Source organism: Histomonas meleagridis, assembly GCF_020186115.1.
Source record: "Histomonas meleagridis strain 2922-C6/04-10x chromosome Unknown contig_111, whole genome shotgun sequence".
In the NCBI taxonomy this organism is placed as follows: Eukaryota; Parabasalia; order Tritrichomonadida; family Dientamoebidae; genus Histomonas; species Histomonas meleagridis.
Genome location: NW_027150756.1, coordinates 100,616 through 121,780, shown reverse-complemented (window position 1 = coordinate 121,780; position 21,165 = coordinate 100,616). Strand labels below are relative to the sequence as shown.

General features: G+C 30.2%; 5 protein-coding genes across 5 annotated transcripts; 2 read left to right on the top strand and 3 right to left on the bottom strand.

The window, feature by feature from the left end:
* Positions 1-1,738: 1,738 nt before the first annotated feature.
* On the top strand, positions 1,739-6,850 carry GO595_000778 (uncharacterized protein; the record flags this gene model as incomplete). Its single annotated transcript, XM_067921292.1, has 2 exons — positions 1,739-2,379; positions 2,446-6,850. 2 exons carry the CDS (start codon positions 1,739-1,741, stop codon positions 6,848-6,850), a joined length of 5,046 nt encoding a protein of 1,681 aa, XP_067779034.1.
* Positions 6,851-8,047: 1,197 nt separating this feature from the next.
* On the top strand, positions 8,048-9,379 carry GO595_000777 (Dolichyl-phosphate-mannose-protein mannosyltransferase; the record flags this gene model as incomplete). Its single annotated transcript, XM_067921280.1, has 1 exon — positions 8,048-9,379. One exon carries the CDS (start codon positions 8,048-8,050, stop codon positions 9,377-9,379), a length of 1,332 nt encoding a protein of 443 aa, XP_067779033.1.
* A 796-nt stretch (positions 9,380-10,175) lies between these two features.
* Positions 10,176-12,824, bottom strand: GO595_000776 (ATPase, AAA family protein; the record flags this gene model as incomplete). The annotated part of the gene is made up of 1 exon (XM_067921269.1): positions 10,176-12,824. One exon carries the CDS (start codon positions 12,822-12,824, stop codon positions 10,176-10,178), a length of 2,649 nt encoding a protein of 882 aa, XP_067779032.1.
* Positions 12,825-13,186: 362 nt separating this feature from the next.
* On the bottom strand, positions 13,187-14,318 carry GO595_000775 (actin; the record flags this gene model as incomplete). The annotated part of the gene is made up of 2 exons (XM_067921258.1): positions 13,187-14,007; positions 14,096-14,318. The coding sequence occupies 2 exons, from the start codon at positions 14,316-14,318 to the stop codon at positions 13,187-13,189; spliced, it is 1,044 nt and encodes a 347-aa protein (XP_067779031.1).
* Positions 14,319-15,474: 1,156 nt separating this feature from the next.
* On the bottom strand, positions 15,475-16,134 carry GO595_000774 (calcyclin-binding protein-like; the record flags this gene model as incomplete). The annotated part of the gene is made up of 1 exon (XM_067921247.1): positions 15,475-16,134. The coding sequence occupies one exon, from the start codon at positions 16,132-16,134 to the stop codon at positions 15,475-15,477; it is 660 nt and encodes a 219-aa protein (XP_067779030.1).
* Between the last annotated feature and the right edge of the window lie 5,031 nt (positions 16,135-21,165).

Below are 21,165 nucleotides of genomic sequence, written 5' to 3'. Positions count from 1 at the left end.
AAGATTGTATTGTGATTTGATAAAGTGATGAGATGTCGAAAAACGTGCTGCTTCGAACACAGAAAGAAAAAGGTAAAAGCTTAGATGCTTCTGTTCGCTTCAAATAGCTGCATGCATCCATAAGTATTGTTTCAAATAATTCGAATTTTCACTAAATCAAAACGAACACCAAAATTTCCATAATTAAATATTTCTATTTTTGGAATGATATTATATATTAAACCAGCACAAAATAGAAAAGGCGATTTCAAAATCATTAAGCATATTCACCAGATCCATATCACACAATGTTAGCTTTAGATGATTATATTTACCTGAATAAATTTCCAGATGAAGGTGAAAATGTTCCTTTGAAATTACGAGAAATATGTCCAATCATATGTTGTTTAAATTATCTTGTTTAATTCTTCTACCGAAACTCTTTATATTTCTTCTCTATGTGAATATAATTAAAGAAATACATATGAAAGAGCAGAACACATTGTTATTAATGGTATTGATATTTTTGCCGATTATGCCTTTAATGGTTGGATTTTGATCCCAGAAAAATTAGGAGAACCTATTTCTTTAATCTGATATATAGTAAATTATAGTTCTAGTATTATAAAAATATTTTAATTATGAAAATGCTAAATTCACTCTAAACTGATCTATTTGAAGAAAGTTTTGTGTTTTTATTAAAGTATCGAGTGAAAATGTATCTTATTCTATGATAATATAAATGCAATTCTTGTAAACAAAGATCATTCAATAATATTGTATTACCCAGCGCTCACACACTTAAAATTCCAAATTCAGTTCCAATAATTAGAATTTGTTATTATTATTTTTTATGTGTATCATGAATAAGCGAAGCAATTGCTTTAAATGTATACATTTCATTCAGCCTTATATCCTATTTCTTATACAAACATTGAAATTCCATATACAGTTACAAAAATTGGAAATTATTTATTCTATAATTGCAGTGATATAAAACAGTATGAGAAATAAAAAAATTTTTGTTATTGTATTCAAAAACAAAAAGTGTTCACCGTGGGGTTCGAACCCACGCCCTCTCGGACTAGTGCCTTAAACTAGCGCCTTGGACCACTCGGCCAGATGAACTTTCGATTTTATTTGAAATGTTTCCTTAAAAATAAAACATTTTAATTTGTAAAGATTTTATACCAAACATTCCAATTGTCAGAAAAATATCAGTATTTTGCATTTTTTAGATTACTAACTTTTTTTTATCATGTTTATTGTCTGAACATTATTAAATATGTATGTGCCTCTACATTAAGATTCAAATCAAAAATTTTAAAAAATAATATTTTAAAACATTAAATTATATTTTTCAAAATAAGGATAGTGATTGTATTTAATACTGTTCATACAACATTCATTTCGATATATGTTTTTGCTTCATTTAATTTGATAATTTATTTCATTGAGAACAAATTTCAAAAAAAATTTGCTTTACCCAGGAGTCGAACCTGGATCAATAGCGTGTAAAGCTACTGTTCTAACCGTTAGACTAGTAAAGCATTCGATTTTCCCTAAATTACACATAATTTAATATATAATTTGCTGATTGTTTCGCAAAACAACAGCAATCGACAGTCGATTCAAAAAAAGTGTCAAAGCTTAGAATGAACGTGTTGAAAATCAGTATCGTTTTGACCAAATATTTTTTTGAATGAAAAACTTGTCATTATTTCAATGAAAATTTCCATTGTGAACACTTCACTTTTATATGGATACTATCAACTGGAAATCCATAACTAAAGACAACTTTAACCAACTTATTGATAAACCAGAAGCATATGCCCATGCTCTTGTTATGTTTTCCGAATGGAACAAGATAGCAGAATTGCTCATGAGCGATTTATCGCACTTTGCTTTAATTGCCCTTAAAAAGGCTAAATCTCAAAGGGAATTTCTTAAAACCCTCACAGAGGAAAAAGCCTTAGAATTAATGGATAAAGGAACTCAGGAAATTCAAAGGGAACTTTTAGTTTTATTGATCAAGAACTATGATCAACTTCCTTTATCACAATCTATTGGTAAGACCTTGCTTGTTCACATTGACCAACATAGCTGGGCCTATCAATATTCAAAAGAGATTTTATCATTACAATCTAATGATGATCTTAAAATAGCTTTTAGTGCTAGGATCTCAGATAAAAAGAAGAACAAAGAAATCCCAGAACTCTGGTCTTATTTAATTAATCCCAAGTATCATTATTCTAAAACTAAGCCCGGTAAGATATATACATATCTTAATATCAATTATTTTGTTTCACAACGTATACTATTCTATCGGAAATCATTTGCGAAGCTTATTTCTGAAGTTCTTGTTGCAGCACTTAACGGTTATGATGTTAACGATCAAAAGTATTACGTTAACGTTCTCCGCCCTTCCATCCAAATATTTTTAGATTTTAATAGTCTTTGGGCTAGTGAGAAATCTATTCGCGATGAAGTTTCTAAAGCACTTTTAAACTTTCCATATGAGAAAGTTGAACAATTTAAGTTGTTTGATATTTTATTATCAAATAAACTTGATGACAAAGAATTCAAACTTCATCGTTTTGTTCGATTTAAAGTTATTACAACCAAACAAATTCTTGATGTAATATTTCCACGATGTTTTAAAGTATTAATTGAATCGGAACCACATTCATTTCGATTTGACGCATTGACTAATAATTATATTAAAATGTTTTCATCATTACCAAAACGTGCGATTAATTTTCTTAATACATTAAAATATTTATCCATCAACGAAAAAGAACATCCATTATCAAACATATGGACATCATTAATGAATCGACTTGAATATGTTACGATCCAAAACTACCGCATCGGAAAATTCCAATTATTAAAGACATTAATTAAATATATGACCAAAGGAAATGATACATTATCATCATATTCATCAATTCCAATGGATTGTGTCTCAGTTTCATATAAATTAATCTTAAACATCGTCATTAATACAATCCGTAATATTATCGATCATAAACAAGAAATTGTTCAAGGATCACCTGAATTCTATTCTACAATGTTACATAATATAATGAAAGGATTACTTAACGAAAGACATTGGGGCACCAAAGAAACATTTTCGATTGATACATATAAAGATCCATTTTATATGTTAACTCCTGAATTACGTGATGAATTATTAACGGAATATATGTCTGATCCAACTGGTAAAAAGCAATATAATCATGAATTAGCTAAATGTATTACAACAGTACCAATTGGATTATCATTATTATTCACCGATTTAAAGAAACTTGCAAATGCTATTAAAGGTGATAATAATAAATGTGATGAATATGGATTTTTGGATTCGACAGTAAACTTTCCACCATTAATTAATCAGGAAACACGTAATTCAGAAGCAATTCAAGCTTCAATTCATGTAATAGAAAAGTTATTAATTCCTTATTTCAGAAATAAAGATGAACGAATTGCTATTAAAGCATTTTCTTTATATTCATTATTCGTACGAAAATTAGCATTCACTGCAATTAAATTAGATAAAGCAGAAATATATAAGAAATCATCTGAAGCATATTTTAGATTATGTCGATTTTTATTAAGTAAATATGTATCACAAGTTCAAGATGCAAATATTGATACATTTGTTACTACAATATTATATCCAGCATATATTTATGTCGGATTTAAATCTAATGATAAATTCATTAATGTATTACAAGAGAATATATTATCTAAAATGCCTTATTCACATAGTAAATTTAGTGTATTACCTATGACTCTCTTTGAATATTTACTAAAATGTTCATATTCAATACATTTCCCAGGCATTGATAAAGTATATAAAGAACTAATACCAATATTATTTAAACAATTAAATATGGATTTATCTAAATCATTTACTTATAAGACTAATAGTTCGATAACACCAAATTATAATTTATATGAGATGATATCAGAAGATCGATTTAAGTCTTTAATTAAATTATCAGATGAACAATCGAAGTTATTAATACCTGAAAAGTTTTCACGTATTGCATTATCTGATCCATTTTCATCTAAATTAAATATTGAATGTAAAGGTCAATGTATTAATACAAACGTTTATACAAGAGAATTAATCAAAACTACAGAAGTACCACAAATTTCTACTTCAACAACAGTCATTAAAGAAATTTTAAGTATATTAAATCAAAAAGTTAATGATTATGATCCTTTATTATTAAATCATATTTCTACTAAATTATTAACTTCAATGATTGATTTAATCAAGAAAATTAACTTTTATCCAACAGTTGAACAAACTTTAAGGTTACCTCTTGAAAATGATTTCCCTTATGAAACAACTAATAGTTTAGCTACATATAAGAAGAATCTTGCACAACTTTCATATGAATTAAAAATATCTAAATCTACAATATTATTCACTCGAACATTAATGGGAGAAGATTCATTTATTAGACGATTCTTTGATGGAGAAGATGACGAATGTATTAAAACATTTGAAATGTTAGATAAAGTATTAAAGTTTAGACCTTATAATGTAAATGAAGCTAAAGAACTTAAGAATTATCCAGTTAAAGAATATTTCTCATTTGTTCTTAAAGCAAGTTATTATATTCCTTTATCAATATATTGTCGACTTAAGAATAATGATGAACGATATCTTGAACCACGTAAAGTTAAACCAGGTTATAATACTATTAGAAAGAGAAAATCAAATTTGAAACGTCGACCATTCCATGAGAAATGGATTTCTTCAGTTACACAGCGAATCCTTGAACCATTATTTAAAGTTAATTTTGAAAAAGCATGTGAATTAATTAAAGAAGATGGCGAAGGATTAAAATATATTATATTATTATTATCTAAATATATAAAGAATTGGAAAGAATTTAATTATTCTTCTGATTTATTTAGTCATTTCTATAATTTATTAATTAAAGATTTCTTAATAGAAGATCCTAAACCTACTAAAGAAAACCCTAATCCTAAACCTACTCCAACATTATTTTATAAAGCTAATGGACAAACAGTAGGAGTTATTCAAACAATGAATAAGAAAAAGAGTTATAAAGCATCAAGTAATACAGGACTTAATTATTATGTATCTACTAAAATATTATTAGGTTATTTAAGTCGAATATTAACTAATAATCCGGTTATATTAAATAATATGAACATTAATATCTTTGAAGAATCTTTAATGAAATTCTTATCTTTATCACCAGATACATTAAAAGTTAAAATAGGTGATGATAACATTGATCATTTTGGTAGTTATTTCTGTCAAGTTATATGTTTATTAATACCATTTAATGATTTAGAAATTACATCAAATGATTGGATATTAAATGAGAAGAACATTGTCTATAAAATATTCTTTAAGTTATTTACTTGCGATGTCTTTAATTATGAATGTTTAGAAATCATTAATAAATTATTACAATCATTAACACAACAAAGTAAAAAAGATACAATATTAAAGTCATTTATCTCAGCATTAGTATCATTAAAAGATTATTCATTTACATTACATACACGTACACGTGTCTCTTCATGGTGTTTAGATCCACAATATTGTGGTAATCCAATACCTCAATATTGTCTTGATTATATTAATTATATAATTCAAGATCCTAAATTACATATTGATTTAAGACGTACAATTGCTGCTTCAATCATAGCTTATTTCAAGACTCAATCAATCATTAAACAAAAGCCAACACAAACAACAGAATTATTTAATATATTAAAGCGTATCTATGAAACAATTCCTAATTTAATGGGAACAGTCTTTTGCCAATTAGTTAAGCCTAAATATTGTGATACATTAACAAGACAAGTTTCGATTTTTAAGGAGTTAATGCCAAATGCTTCATTCCCTATTCATTTCATTACGCCACCGAAGTTTACTACTTTATCAATGCCACATAAAGATGAATGGGAAATTTATCACCAACAATACTTAACATTGTTTATTGGCCCTTCATTATTATCACAAGATGACCGAATATGTCAATTAGCTATAAAGATATTAACTAAAATTGGTATCGAAGGAGGTACATTAGCTAATCAAACATCGAAATTCATTGAAAACGCTTTTAACGGATTGAACGTTAGGGCTTCTTCTGTATATTTAATTAACTTCGGATTCGACTTCTGTTTTAATAGTTGCCATAAGTCATATGATAAAATGTACGAAGCGTTCATATCGATATTTTCCAAACTTAGAAATGCTATTGAAGAAACAAACAATAATCAAGTCAAATATTTATGGTTAAAGAAATCTTCAAACATTAAGAATAATAAGTTCGATTACGAAGTATACAAACCTTTAGTTAAAACTTGTGATGCATTTTCAAATAACATCGATACAGTGATTATGAACTTAAAGTCAAAAGAAGATTGTTTGTTCGCTCAAGAATTAGGTGTCAAAATTTTGGATAAACTTCTCAATAATTACAAGCCGTCAATTAATTTAAATTCTTATGACACGTTATGCGATCACGTTAAGATTTTATGTAACGATCATTTAATGAAAGCAATTTACTTGGAACCGTCAGAGGATTCGTTAATTGAATACTTGGAGTTCGTTAAGGAGAACGTTAAGACAACATTCATAAAGTGCAACGTACAACAAATTCTACAAAAATTGTTTAATAAGAATAAATATCAAATGAATGCTAACGTAGTAAGGAAAATGGTGGATTGGGATTCGGAAATTGCAACAAGTCAATATGTCAAGAATTGGGTAAATCCATTAATATATGAAATGTTTAGAGATAAAGATGAAAATGATAAAGATGTTGTCGAATTAACACCACTACTTGCATCGTTTTCATTTGTGGAATAAATGAATAAAAAATAGTTTTGATCTATTAAATTTATTTCTTCTAAAAAACATATTAAATGCAAAGTATGTTAATGAATATGTATTTAATGAATTAAAGTTGTACAACTTCGAAATTTACTGTAAAATTTTCTTTGTGAAATTTGTATGTGATAAATTACATATTTTTCCTAATTCTGGAAAATTTTATTTTCATAAATATAATGAAAAATAGCATTTCGATGAAAATTGCAATTTCATATGCACCTTTAAATGGTGAATGGTTTTGTTCACACCAATGAATTATCTTTAAATTTCTACCTGCAATCGCATATTTAACTTTGATTGTGATGACATTTTTTGAAGTTTTTCTATTTCATCATTACGAATTATTGTTGAAATTTCAATCGGATTATGTCCTTCTTCGATTAATTTCTTATGAAGTTCCCAATTGTTATTTGAAAGTTCTGCATAATTTCTCTGGATTTCTTTAATCGATAGTTCTTAATCACGTATCATTAGTTGAATTTCTTCATTAGACATACGGTGAACGAAATATGGTCTTCTTAAATTTTTTATGATTTTTAGATCAGTAAATTATGTTCAATCTTATTTTCGAAAACAAAATGAAGAAAAAATGAATATTTCAGATGAATATAATAATAATACATTTTCAGTTGGGATTAATAATTCAAATATAGAAGAAGATCCATTTGCAGATGATTTCAAAGAAGAAAAATTTAGAAATCAGATATAAGTAAACATATATTAAGCACAAAATAATTATTTTATTAATTTAATAATCACAAACATTTTTGTTATTTGGGAAATCTTATTTTTCCTTCTATAATATATTATATTATTTTTATAGCAAATACAATAATAACATTAAATTTTCACACAAAACTGTTTTCTTCAAAATATTTTGCAAATGGATCTTATTCAATATGAGATAATTTAATGCCATTTTCTTTATTAATTGCATTTTTATTCTCTTGATAACTTGAAATAATATTTCTCTTTTATTGACGATGAATACACCAAATTGTAATGTGCAATATTTTTTGGGTTTTGTTCAAGTTATGATTTAAAATTATAGGAAAGTGACGTTTGGGGCGCCCCACAACAGTTGTTTGGATGATCAATCGTTCAATTTGGCACTTTTCCAAAATGGTTGTCACCTTTTCATAAAACCATTTGAATTGACACTTTTTCGATTTAATGGGAAAAAAAGAAAGAAAACGGAGTAAGAAAAGTTTATTATTTAACACCAAACAATGGATCACAATTTTATTATCTTTCGCTGTTGCTGCATTGACTCATTTACCGAAACTTTCCCATATTCCATATGTTGTTTTTGATGAAACACATTTTGGTGGTTTTATTAGTGACTATATTCGCGGAATCTGCTTTTTTGATATACACCCTCCTCTTGCCAAACTAATGCTTGCAGGCGTTGGGAAAATAACTGGATATGATGGATCATTTAACTTTTCAAAAGCCGATGTCAAGTACACTAGCAACTTCTACGTTCCTTTACGAGCTCTACCTGCCATTTCCTGTACATTAGTTTCACCTCTCATTACAGCAACATTATTACTCAAAGGTGTTAATTGTTTAATTTCGTTTTTCGGAGGCTTTCTTTTTGCCATTGATTTCATGTCAATTACTCAAAGTCGTCTCATTCTTACAGATGGTATTCTTTACTTTTTTGTATCACTCACAATATTTCTCACATCTCTTTATGAGCGCAACCAATGTTGGTCCCTCTTAATCCTACAAGCTATTAGCGCAGGTTGTTGCATTTCAATCAAGTTCACTGGTGCTTCAGTTCTTGTTTACATTGCATTTTCTCATTTGAGACTTTTATACAAATCTCCGCAATGGTTCATTCGTCTTGTTGTTCGTGGTATTGTTATTTTCATTGTTTGTGTTTTAATTTTGTATGGAACAATTGCAATACATTTAAAATTATTGCCAAAAAGGGGTTTTGGAGATAAGTATATGAGATCAGATTTCAGGCAAAAGCCAATGCTGACAAGAATAACTCTTTTAATAGCCGCTATGTACAGGTATAACAGTAATCTGAAATTTACACATCCATATCAATCAAAATGGTATGAATGGCCACTTTCACTTTCACAACCAATTTTGGTATACTCTGCACATATGCTTAAAACATTGCTTTTCTTCTTTAACAATCCAGTTGTTGCATTTATATCTTTAATAGGCTTCATTTTAGCAATTAATAGAAAGGATTACTTGTTTGCAATCGGTTACCTAATATCTTATTTGCCATTCATAGCAGTAACAAGGTGCACCTTCAACTACCATTACGAAATCTCTGTAATTTTCGGAATTTTAGCGTTCTGCCACTTTTTGGGTAGAGTTCCGAAAAAGATTTACGTGGCGGTTGTGATGGTGGTTGGGCTTTTAGCGATTGCTGCTTTCATATTCTGGTTTAACTGGATTTATGGAGTAGATGCTTCTTTCAGATCACATGAAAAGAGAATGTTTTGGAAAACACAAAGAAAAAATTTCGGTATTGAATAAATGGTAAAGCTTTTTTGTTGAAACCACCAATATCTTAATAAATCTTATGCCCATCACGAACTATCAATTTCATTGTCTTTATTTTTTTTTTTTTTTTTTTGTATCTATCATCTGGTGAAATTTGCCAAAATTTAAATTTTAAGAATGAAACAATTGTTTTTCTAAATTAGTTAATACGTTCAAAAGAAAAAAAAAACATAGTGAACAAATAAATGTTTACTGATTCATCAAACAAATTTCAAATTCTAAAATCTGGTGTTAGCGATGTTCTCTGTTAGTCAGAGTGTTTAATTATGCATCAAACTTCAGAGAGGTTCTCACACAATTCTCATCACTCTGTCGAACGTACTCAGTCACTTCTACTTCGATGAAAATGGCCCAACTTCAAACAGACACTGTCAAAATAGAAGCAAACAAAACCGTCAGAAAACAATAAACGTGTATTAACGTACTCTTCGGCTTCTCAAAATTTGTGCAATTGCACAATCGTTATTGCGGTTATTGATGTAATCTTTTGAAATTAAAATTAAACCAAAACAAAATCGTTTTGCAAAGGAAAATATTAGACATAAAAACATTAAGACGCAAAAATATATCTTTTATCATTTGGGAAGCTTCTTTCGTAAAGACGGAACAAACAAAAGTTGTTAATTTGAAAAGATCAAATGCAATTTCAATTGCAGACTGAGCGGCGCATCCACAGCAAACAGCAGCACAACGATTCACTTCGCTGCTACAGTGATTTGGCGCAAACTGTTGCTGTGACAAAAAGTTTAATTCAAAATCATTTACTGAGTTAAAAGAGATTTATTAAATCGTCCAAATTGGAGTTACTTTTCTGAGTGCTGTTGTTGCCCTGTGAAACATTAGCGAATGGGTCAAACGTGTCGTTGTCTTGTGCACTGACTTTAGGTGAATTATTTGGCTTTGATATGTTTGCAAATGGGTCAAATGTATCGTTGTCATGCGCATTTGTTTTGCTTTGCGAATCGATTGAACCAAAAAAGTCATTTTGTGATGAACGAGAACTTATTCTTTGCGTATTATTTGGCTTTGCGATGTTTGCAAATGGGTCAAATGTGTCATTGTTCTGCTGTGAAGTTGAACTTGTTGACTTGTTTTGTGCATTATTTGGCTTTGATATGTTTGCGAATGGGTCAAATGTGTCGTTGTCTTGTGCACTGACTTTAGGTGAATTATTTGGCTTTGCGATGTTTGCGAATGGGTCAAATGTGTCATTGCTCTGCGAACTCGCGGGCGCGGCCTTGCTAAGTGAATCAAATGAGTCAAGTAAATCGTTATGCGATGAGCGCGAATTTATTTTCGGTGCATTATTTGGCTTCGAAGCGTTTGCGAATGGGTCAAATGTGTCATTGTACTGCGATGAGTGAGAAGTGGCCTTTGGCGCAAGTTTACTTGGGGAACTAGTCGATGTGTTTGAGAATGGATCGAATAAATTGTTTTGTGAATTTGCTGCGTTGCTTGGCTTTGAAACATTTGCGAACGGATCAAATGTGTCATTGCCTTGTGAACCAATAGAATTAAGTAAATCGTTTTGCGATGAACAAGAATTTATTTTTGGTGCATTATTTGGCTTTGAAATGTTTGCGAATGGGTCAAATGTATCATTGTTTTGTGAATTTGTTGTTTTGTTTTGTGAATCGAATGAACCAAACAAGTCATTTTGCGATGAACGAGAATTTATTTTTTGTGTATTATTTAATTTTGACATATTTCCGAATGGATCAAATGTATTATTGTCTTGTGAACCAATAGAATTAAGTAAATCGTTTTGCGATGAACGAGAATTGGCTTTCGGTGAATTATTTGGCTTTGACATATTTCCGAATGGATCAAATGTATCATTATTTTGTGATGCGTGAGAACTTGAAACAGGTTTGCTTCCTAACGAATCCAATAAGTCATCATTATGTGATGATAAAGGACTTGTTTTAGTTGGCGTTGCTGTTTTTTGTTTGGATAAGTTTTCGAAAGGATTGAAAAAGTCATCATTTTTAGATGAAGTAGAAACTACCTTTTGTGGCTCTGATTTATTATCTGTGTTTTCAAATATATCAAGTAAAACATCGCTTTGTGATGAACGCGAATTTATTTTTGTCGAATTTTGATGCGACGGTTTTTCATCGTTCTTCATTTGTGAACTGCCAAATGGATCGAAAATATCATCTTTTGAGCTTACGCTTGCGTTCGGCTGTGAGGAAATAGAGAATTTGCCTTTGTTTTGAGTTGGATTACTTTGTTTCGAAAGATTTTCGAAAGGATCAAAAATTAAGTCATCATCGTTAGATGCGCTTTTGGTAGTGCTTTCTTTGTTAGTATCAACTTGTTTTTCATCAGGTTTCTTGATATTTTGGATATTTGAGAATGGATCAAATGTATCACCATCATCAATTTTTTCAAAACCTGCTGTGTTTTCATTATTTGGCTCAAAATCATCTAAAAGAGAGAGGTCATTTTGATCATCATCTTCATTCTTAAATTGCGCATGATCTTCGTCACTTTTTGTATCATCTTCAAATGAAAACATAAATTCTTTTCTTCGCTTTTCTTGTTCTGTCTGGGCACTAAATGGCTTATTACGTTGTTTCGACATGTCATCTTTGTCATTTATTACGTCTGCTTCTTCATCATCAAATGATAATAATAATTCATCACTTTGTTTATCTTGAGTAGAAGTTCCGCCAAATGCAGCTGGAAAGTGTGGTCGCTCATATCCGGCATCAAATGCATCGTTTTGCTCTGAATTTTCATCTTCATCTTCGTCATCATCAAATGATAAAAGACTTTCCATTTTTCGACCGCCTGAAACTCGTGGCGCACCACCGAATGCTGCTGGAAGTCTGGGTGAAAACTCATTATCGTTATTGTTTTCTTTTCGTTTTTGTTGTGCTGTAACAAAATTAGGACGATTTTGAGGATGAACATCTTGTTGACTTGGCTGCTTGGATGCTTGAGGCTTTGGCCTTATGTCTGGTATTCTAAAGTTTTCTAAGGAAAGAGTTTTCGGATCAGGTAAATTTCCACGATTTAAAAGATATCGATAAATTTGTGTTGCTGTTGTGTGAACAAGCGTTCTGTTTGGATCCCTTGGGTTGCCAAATGTAATCAATGTGATTGTTTGGATCTCTGGTGTGAATGATTTTAATGCTTTGCAAAATGATTCCGAGGTTTTCATACAAAGGTAAATTATTTTAAGACATTTCAAAACAGTTAAAGATTGTCCTGAACCTTGGTCAATTGATTCAGTAATAGCATATATTACTTCAGCACTTGATTCTATGGATACAGTGTATTCTAAAATTTTTATAGTTGGTTCAATATTTAGTTGGGGAGACTGACCATCTGTTGCCTCTTTCACTAATCCCATAAGCGTTTCTTGCAGGGTGTTCGCATGGGATGTAGGGCCCCTACGGAAAAAATTCATATGTCCTATCAGAACGATCATATTACATACAAAAAATATTACATTCACAGAAAAAGTCAAAAAATATTTGGTTTAATCCATATTACCCAGAAGATAAAGGTCTTTCCAAATGTTTAACTAAATTTAATTGTTTGGCGACAATTCTTACAACCACTTGACATAAAAAAGATATTTTAATTATGGCTTAACATTATTGCGCTCGAGGGTTTCCAAAGTGCAGTCAACAAACTTAATCAGAACGAACTGGAAAAGAAAAACTGATTGGATCAATTAACTGATTCAACTTCATTAGAATGAAATATTAAGAGATAAATATTATGAGTGAATTCAAGTAAAAAGATAAGTTAATGAAATAAAATTGTTTAGAAGCACTTGCGGTGGACAATTCCTGGACCAGCTTCGTTGTATTCGTCACGTGTGATAACCATTTGTGGGAATGTGGCAAGGGAGGCGAGGATGGAGCCACCGATCCAAACTGCGTACTTACGTTCTGGTGGGGCGACGACTTTGATCTTCATTGTTGGTGGTGCGAGGCGGACCATTTCCTTCTCCATACGTTCTGGGAGACCTTCGAACATTGTGGTACCACCAGAGAGAACAATGTTAGCGTAGAGATCCTTACGGACATCGATATCGCATGCCATGATGGAGTTGAAGAGGGTTTGGTCAATACCTTCGAATTCGAAGCCATTGAAGTGTGGCTTGAAAAGAAGTTCTGGGCACCTGAAGCGCTCGTTGGCGATGGTGATGACGTTGCCATCTGGAAGTGTGTATGAGATGTCGCATTCGGATGTTGTGGCGGCCTTGTTCATTTCTTCGTCGAAATCAAGAGCAACATATGCGTGCTTCTCCTTGATATCACGAACAATTTCCTTTTCGGCGGATGTTGTGAAGGTGTAACCACGTTCGTTGAGGATCTTTTGGAGGTAGGCTGTGAGATCACGACCGGCGAGGTTGATACGCATGATGGCGTGTGGAAGGGAGTAGCCTTCGTAGATTGGAACTGTGTGGGAAACACCATCACCTGCATCGAAAACGATACCGGTTGTACGACCTGATGAGTAAAGGGAAAGAACGGCTTGGATACCAACATAGAATGCTGGAACGTTGAATGTTTCGAATTGGAGTTGGATCATCTTTTCACGGTTGGCCTTTGGGTTCATTGGGGCTTCTGTAAGAAGAACTGGGATGTTCAGCTGGGTCAACACGTAATTCGTTGTAGAATGTGTGGTGCCAGATCTTTTCCATATCGTCCCAGTTGGTAACGATACCGTGTTCAATTGGGTACTTGAGGATGAGGATACCTGCCTTAGCGCATGCTTCATCACCAACATATGTATCCTTGTTTTGACCACCAGCGATTGTTTGGACATACTTTGGACGACCAACAATTGATGGGAAAACTGAGCGTGGTGCTTCATCACCAGCGAAACCGGCCTTGCACATACCGGAACCATTATCGATAACTAATGTTTGAACTTCGTCTTCAGCCATGAAAACTAAAATGAAGTGGAAATCAGGTGATGTGACTTTCAATGGTGTAAAGCGGACAACCGCAGATGGCGGCAGTTTTATTTCTTTCGTTAACGTTTTTATGTATTCAATTTTGGACAACCCCAATATGACTAATCTTTCGTTTTTCAAAATTTGCTCCATAACAAAGGATTCATTAATTTTTTTCTATATTCATCTCACTAGTCACTGTAGAACAATAATATGATAATGTATGTAAGTTACCGTTTTTAATGTTATCGATGAATTTAAGTAAAATATCAAATAAAATTTAATATGTAGATTACTAAATCTCAAGCATTTGGAATATATAGTAAATATTTGTGTATATTTGGAGAATAATTTTTTATATAGACATTTGTCGTTTTTTCATTTTAAAAAATAAATACATTTCTAAGGTCTTCATGAGTAGCTATTAAGAAGCATGTTTTACTAATATATTTACATAAACATCTATTGACGATTTTTTGTTGCCATCTGATTAGGGACTTTTTGATTCTTTTTCTGACTAAGCTTTTTCCCTTCATACTTTTTAGGAATTGGAGTTTGCTTTATTCTTTCTTTAGGAAAATAAGTTGTTGTTGGCTGGACAAATTCTATTTTATTTTTTATCATATATTCTCTTGCAGCTAAAACGCCTGCTTTCGTTGCTTCTTGGAAAGCTCTTTCTCGTATAGGGTCATTATTCACATTTGGTACATTTGCAGAAAATGGAAGATTCATTGCGAAATTTGCTACAAAGCTGGCGTCTTCATCACCGAGATCATTTTGTAGATCTTTTAATTTTTGTTCAAGAACAGCACTAGTGCTTTTTTCGGGTTTTTTCTCCATTGGTCATGACACTTTTTAAAAAGTGGTGAATTATAATTTTTCAGCTTCTAAAGGCCAATAATCTTATAGAGTGTATTCTATCATAAAGTAACCTTCTGTTGGTGACATAACCTAGAATGTGCGACTAAATTGCTCTTCAAAAATTAAATACAATTTCAAAAATTTCAAAATCACAAAAAACAGCAATTGGAAATCCTACACCAAAAATATACTTTTAACGTATCAGAATTTTAATGCAAAAAGATATCTTCATTATAGACCAAATTCAAAGAGTATGGAAATTTCCATATGAAAAGCAGATGTTCGTTTATTTCTTTTCTTCTTCTGGTTTCTTATGTTGTGCTTCCCACATTGCCTTAGAAATTGTTCTCTTCATTTCATCATCACCTTCATCGTACATCTTCTTCATCATATCCATTAAAGCTGCATTTGGATCTTCTTTGACCTTAGGATCATTTTGTGGTGATTTTGGCTTCTTCATATCTATAGCAGATTTCTTAAGTTTCATCCATGATGTCTTCTTCTTTTTAGCAAGGGAAATTGTAAGAGTTTCATTACGCTTTGTATATTTGGATTCGCTTGGAATGATCTTTTTATAAAGTGGTGATAATGTTAACTTAAGATCTGACATGTTCATTTTTTCACGAAGTACATAAATAACACACTGACGTTCGGCTGGTTCAAAAACAACTTCAGCTTGTTCAAGTCCACGAATGTGACGGATAATGATTGTTGCCTTATCATTTGAATCGCTGAAAGCATAAGAAGAAATAGTTTCATACGATTTCTTTGGTGCGTGTGTAGTTGTTGTTGGAATTGGCTTTGGGCTTGATTCTTCTTTTGGAGCATCAACAAACTTTTTTTCAAGCTTTGAAATTTCATCTTTTATAAGGGATTCAACATAAGGAGTTGATCCATTGGCAAGAATTCTCTTAAGTTCTTTGAGATCGCCAATTGTAGCTTCCATTTTGTTAAGTGGCCGGCTATTTAAGCACGATAGAAAAATTTGACATATACGATAGATTTTTTTGCCACACAACAAAGCGCTTTGTTGGGTGAACGTTAGAAATAACAGCAAATCGGTTTGAATCGTTCTCAATAGAATTCTTAAGAAATTTTGCAAAATTGTTTTTAATTTAGATTGATCAAAATCTGGATTTTTAGTAAGATTTTGGATTTAAAACTCTGAATTTCTTTTGTGTGCTAGTTTTATTTATGTTTTTGATCAATTGCTTAAAAAACGAACTTGTATAATTATAAAATGGAAGAAAGATATCTTAGATTATAAATTTTTAAGAAAAAAATAAATGGAACAAAGAGCTTCTGCAAATATCCTGTATCTCACCATGTGGAAACCATTTAACACTGTAAGCTCAAACTGAGCTCTCATTGCTCACAGCGTTTTATGGCGGTTTTTTAAAACAAGACGGTTATTTGGTAGTGTGCTCTGAAAATTTTCAATTAAAAATCAGGTTTTGAATGCGTTTTGCGGTTGTTGTCATCTACTCGTTCAAAATCTTCGCTCGAAATAAAATCGTCTGGTCGACTCACACAGTTATTACATGGACACTCTTTTAACATTATTGTCTGCCTACATTTTTTCACGAATCCATCAGGACTCTATGTTTTGTACATGGCTTTCAGATCAAAATTCCAAATACATTTTAAATAATTTTCATAATGCAAACAATTTATCAATACTTTTTTATGCTATGATTGTTTTGTGTTTCTTCAATGTGGCAAAAGCAGTTATGAATATTCACAAAAAAGAAAAAATTAAACAAGAATATCTTCTTCTTATATTTGTTGTATTTTTCATGCCTTCATTAGAATTATTTGATTCCTCAACTAAAACACTTACACTTTATAATTCTACAGAATATTTAGGAAGAAATGCATACAAAAGTGAAACTTTTCATCTTATAATTATAAGTGGCATTGAAGATATTCCATCGCAAGCTTTCTACCAATGGAATCCATTGACCACAGTTATAATTGGAGATACTGTTACTTCAATTGGGAGTTCAGTATTTTCGCAATGCACAAGGTTAGAAACAGTTACACTTGGAGAAAATGTAAATTCTATTGGATATTCTGCATTTTATCAATGTAGGTTATTACAAAATATCACAATTCCAAAATCAGTTACTTCTATTGATTCGAATGCATTTAATGGATGTGAAAGCATGAAATTTTTTAATGTATCAGATGAAAGTAATTATTATTCTAATGGGAATAAAGGAATTCTTTATGATAAGAATATTACCAAAATTATTTATTTTCCAGTTGGAATTTCTAATCAAACATTCGAAGTACCTGATACAGTTAAAACAATTGGGAGATATTCATTTAATTATTATGATTCATTGGTTTATATTAAAATCCCAGATTCAGTTACAAGTATTGAAACGTGCGCATTTTATAGTTGTGAATCTTTAAAAAATATTACAATTCCAAATTTAGTTTCTTCAATTGAAAGTGAAGTTTTTCAATATTGTTTTGAATTAGAATCAGTAACTATGGGAAATAATGTAAAAACAATTCTCGATCGTGCATTCAGTGCATGCGGAAATCTGAAATCATTTGTATTTAGTGAAAATTTAGTTACAATTAGTGATTACGCATTTTCATCATGTATATCATTAACATCTATTACGTTACCGAATACAGTTAAATCGATTGGAACTGAAGCTTTTTATTCATGTTATTTCACAACGATTGAAATACCAAATTTGGTCACAATTATTAAAGATGGCTGTTTTAGATATTGTAGGAATTTAGAAACAGTTATTTTTGGAGAAAATGTAATAACTATAGAAAGTTATGCATTTTATGAATGTACGTCATTAAAAAACATTCCTATTCATGATTCTCTCACAGCAATTGGAAATTCCGCATTTTATAATTGTTCATCATTAACAAATTTTGTAGTTCCAAATTTAATAACATCAATTGAAGGTAATACATTTTTTGCATGTTCGAAATTAAAAACTTTTATAATTGGCGAAAATGTTGCAACTATAGGAGATAAAGCATTTCATAGTTGTTCATCATTACAAAATATCGTTATTCCTAAATCAGTGACAACAATTGGTACATCAGTATTTGCAAATTGTCTAAGTCTTCAATTTATAGAAGTACCCGATGAAAATGATAAATATTCTGAAAATAATGGTGTTCTTTATAATAAAAATTTATCAACACTCATATGTTGTCCAGGTGCAATTTCTAATGAAATATTCGAGGTACCAAATACAGTTACAATAATTGATGATTATTCATTTTACTCATGTTTAACATTAATAAATATAAAAATTTCTAATTTTGTTACAAAAATTCAAAGTTATGCATTTTATAATTGTACTAAATTAGAAACAATTACTATTGGAGAAAATGTTAAAACAATTGACGATTATGCATTTTCCCACTCAACGAATTTGAAAAATATAGAGATACCTGATTCAGTTACATCACTTGGAATATATTCATTTTATTCATGCTATGGATTAAATTCAGCCACAATTGGAAATGGCATTGACAAAATTAACAGTTATGTTTTTTATGAATGTTCATCATTAACAAATATTATAATTCCTGATACAGTCAAAGAATTAGGTGAATGTGCATTCCGATCTTCTGGACTAAAAATAATTACTCTTAGTAAAAATTTAGAAACGATGAAAGATATGGTATTTTCAAATTGCCAATCTTTGGAGAGCATTACGATTCCTAAATCAATTACTTCAATTGGATATTTTGTATTCATTAATTGTTCCACTTTACGAAATGTTATACTTGAAGAAGGAATCAATAAAATTTTTTATGGTCAATTTGTTCTATGTTCATCATTACCAAATATTACAATTCCTAATTCTGTTACTTCAATTGAAACTTATGCATTTACATTATGTTTATCATTAGACACAGTTATCATTGGAGAAAATGTAACTTCAATCAATCAACATGCATTTTATCAATGTAACAATTTAAAATGTATTTATTTTTTGGGAAATTGTGCACCGAATTATATCGATCCAAATGCATTTTATAACATATCAACAAACATTGTTATGACATCTGATTTATATCAAAATGAAACATTTGGTGAATTAAATATATCAAAACATAAATCAATTAATGAATGTTATCAATATTGGACAACATATACATTTACTGAATCAAATATTTTTACGCCTTCGATGCCATTTGGTGCTTCATTTACACATACATTAATTATAACTCCATCAGTTACACAAACTATTTTACATCAAACAACTTTTACGAATACAATTACACTTTCTATGATTAATTCTACATATCAATATATTGAAACTTTATATATTTATTATCAATATATAATTGTTGAATATTCATCATATATTTCTTATTATTCCGCTTTTTATACAATATTAAATCAAATTGAAAACGATAATAATCAAAATGTTAATAATAAAATGATTATTATCATTGTATGCGTTTGCGTAGTCGTAGTTGTTGTTGTTTTGATTCTTGTTATTGTCCTCGTTCGTATTAGAAATAAGAATCAAAGTACAATCGAAAGTTTAAATGAAGAAAATACAGGCAATAACATTAACTTAGAGAACTTTGTGAACCTTTCGAATATCGAAGAAGATCCATTTGCTAAAGATTTTAAAGAAAATGAATTTAACCAAAATTCTTATTAGAATTTTATAAAATATAAAGTATTTATTATTTCTGTTTTTCTCTGCTTGTAAACTTTTTTTAGCTTCAATTGACTGCTTTATTTCAATTGTGAAACTTCTGTTTTTGAATATAAATCCGATGATTTTCCATTCATTTGGTTCTATCGTTGGATATCTTTCTTTGCATTACAATGATCATTCCTTAATTTGATTTAATGCGCAGAAAAAAATTTAATCATTTTATTGTTTATTTATTTATTCATAGTTAAATATATTTATTTTTAAGTCAGTTGACTTATTACTTCCATTGGTAACTGAATTTGTTTCAGCAATGGCACCAAATATTTTGGAATTTTTTCATTATTTTGACACATTTCCACGAACAGTTCATGCAAAATGTCCCCTCTCATATACGTATTGCACAACACCACCAATTTCCTCAACGATTTCTCCTTCATTTCTTCGATGATCCACAAAGGCGGCGTCATCCTCAACTTCAGCATGTGCATTACAGCTGCCGAATGCAACGAATAATTCCATTTTCTTTTATCGTAACTTAATATCTTCGCAAGGATCGAATCATTTTTAGTTTCGACGAGATAATATACGAATTCGATTAATTCGTTTTGTTTACATATAGAAACAAAATTCAAAATCAAATTTTTGGAATTTATAATTTTCTTAAGTAATTCCAAATTCGACAATTGTATTGCATTCTTTGGATCATTTGTAAGTAAACAACATTCAATTCTCAAAAGGATTTTTTTGATTTTTTTTATTGGTACAATTTGATTCGTATTCACATCGTGAATAACAAATTCGGAGTTTTTATATATCGACAAACAGAATATTAATGAAGAATTTGCTTTCTTTAAGTTTTCGATTGTCGGATCACGTAATAAAGTTCTTGCGTATAAATAAAACATTTGAGCGCTTTGACTTTTATCTCCGATTTCATTATAAAACAATGCTGATATCAATAATGAATCTTTCGAATAATTCGATAATTCATTTGTAAATAATTTCGTCATTTTTCCATAAGGATAAGAAATTAATTTTTTGTTTTGTTTGTTTTTGATTAATATTTGAATGAATAAACGTAAAAAATCGATTTTAAGTTTCCGATCTTTTGTCTTTTGAATGCACATAAAAGCTGAATCATAATCATGAACATTTAAATATGACTTAAACAATAATGCTGGATTAGAATTGGAATCGATTTGTGATAACCTGATTAAGATATCATCACGATGATTCATACGTAATGTCTTAATGATTTGTATTGGAACATCATTTAAATTTAATATCAAATTGTTCTGAAGGAAATAATTTAT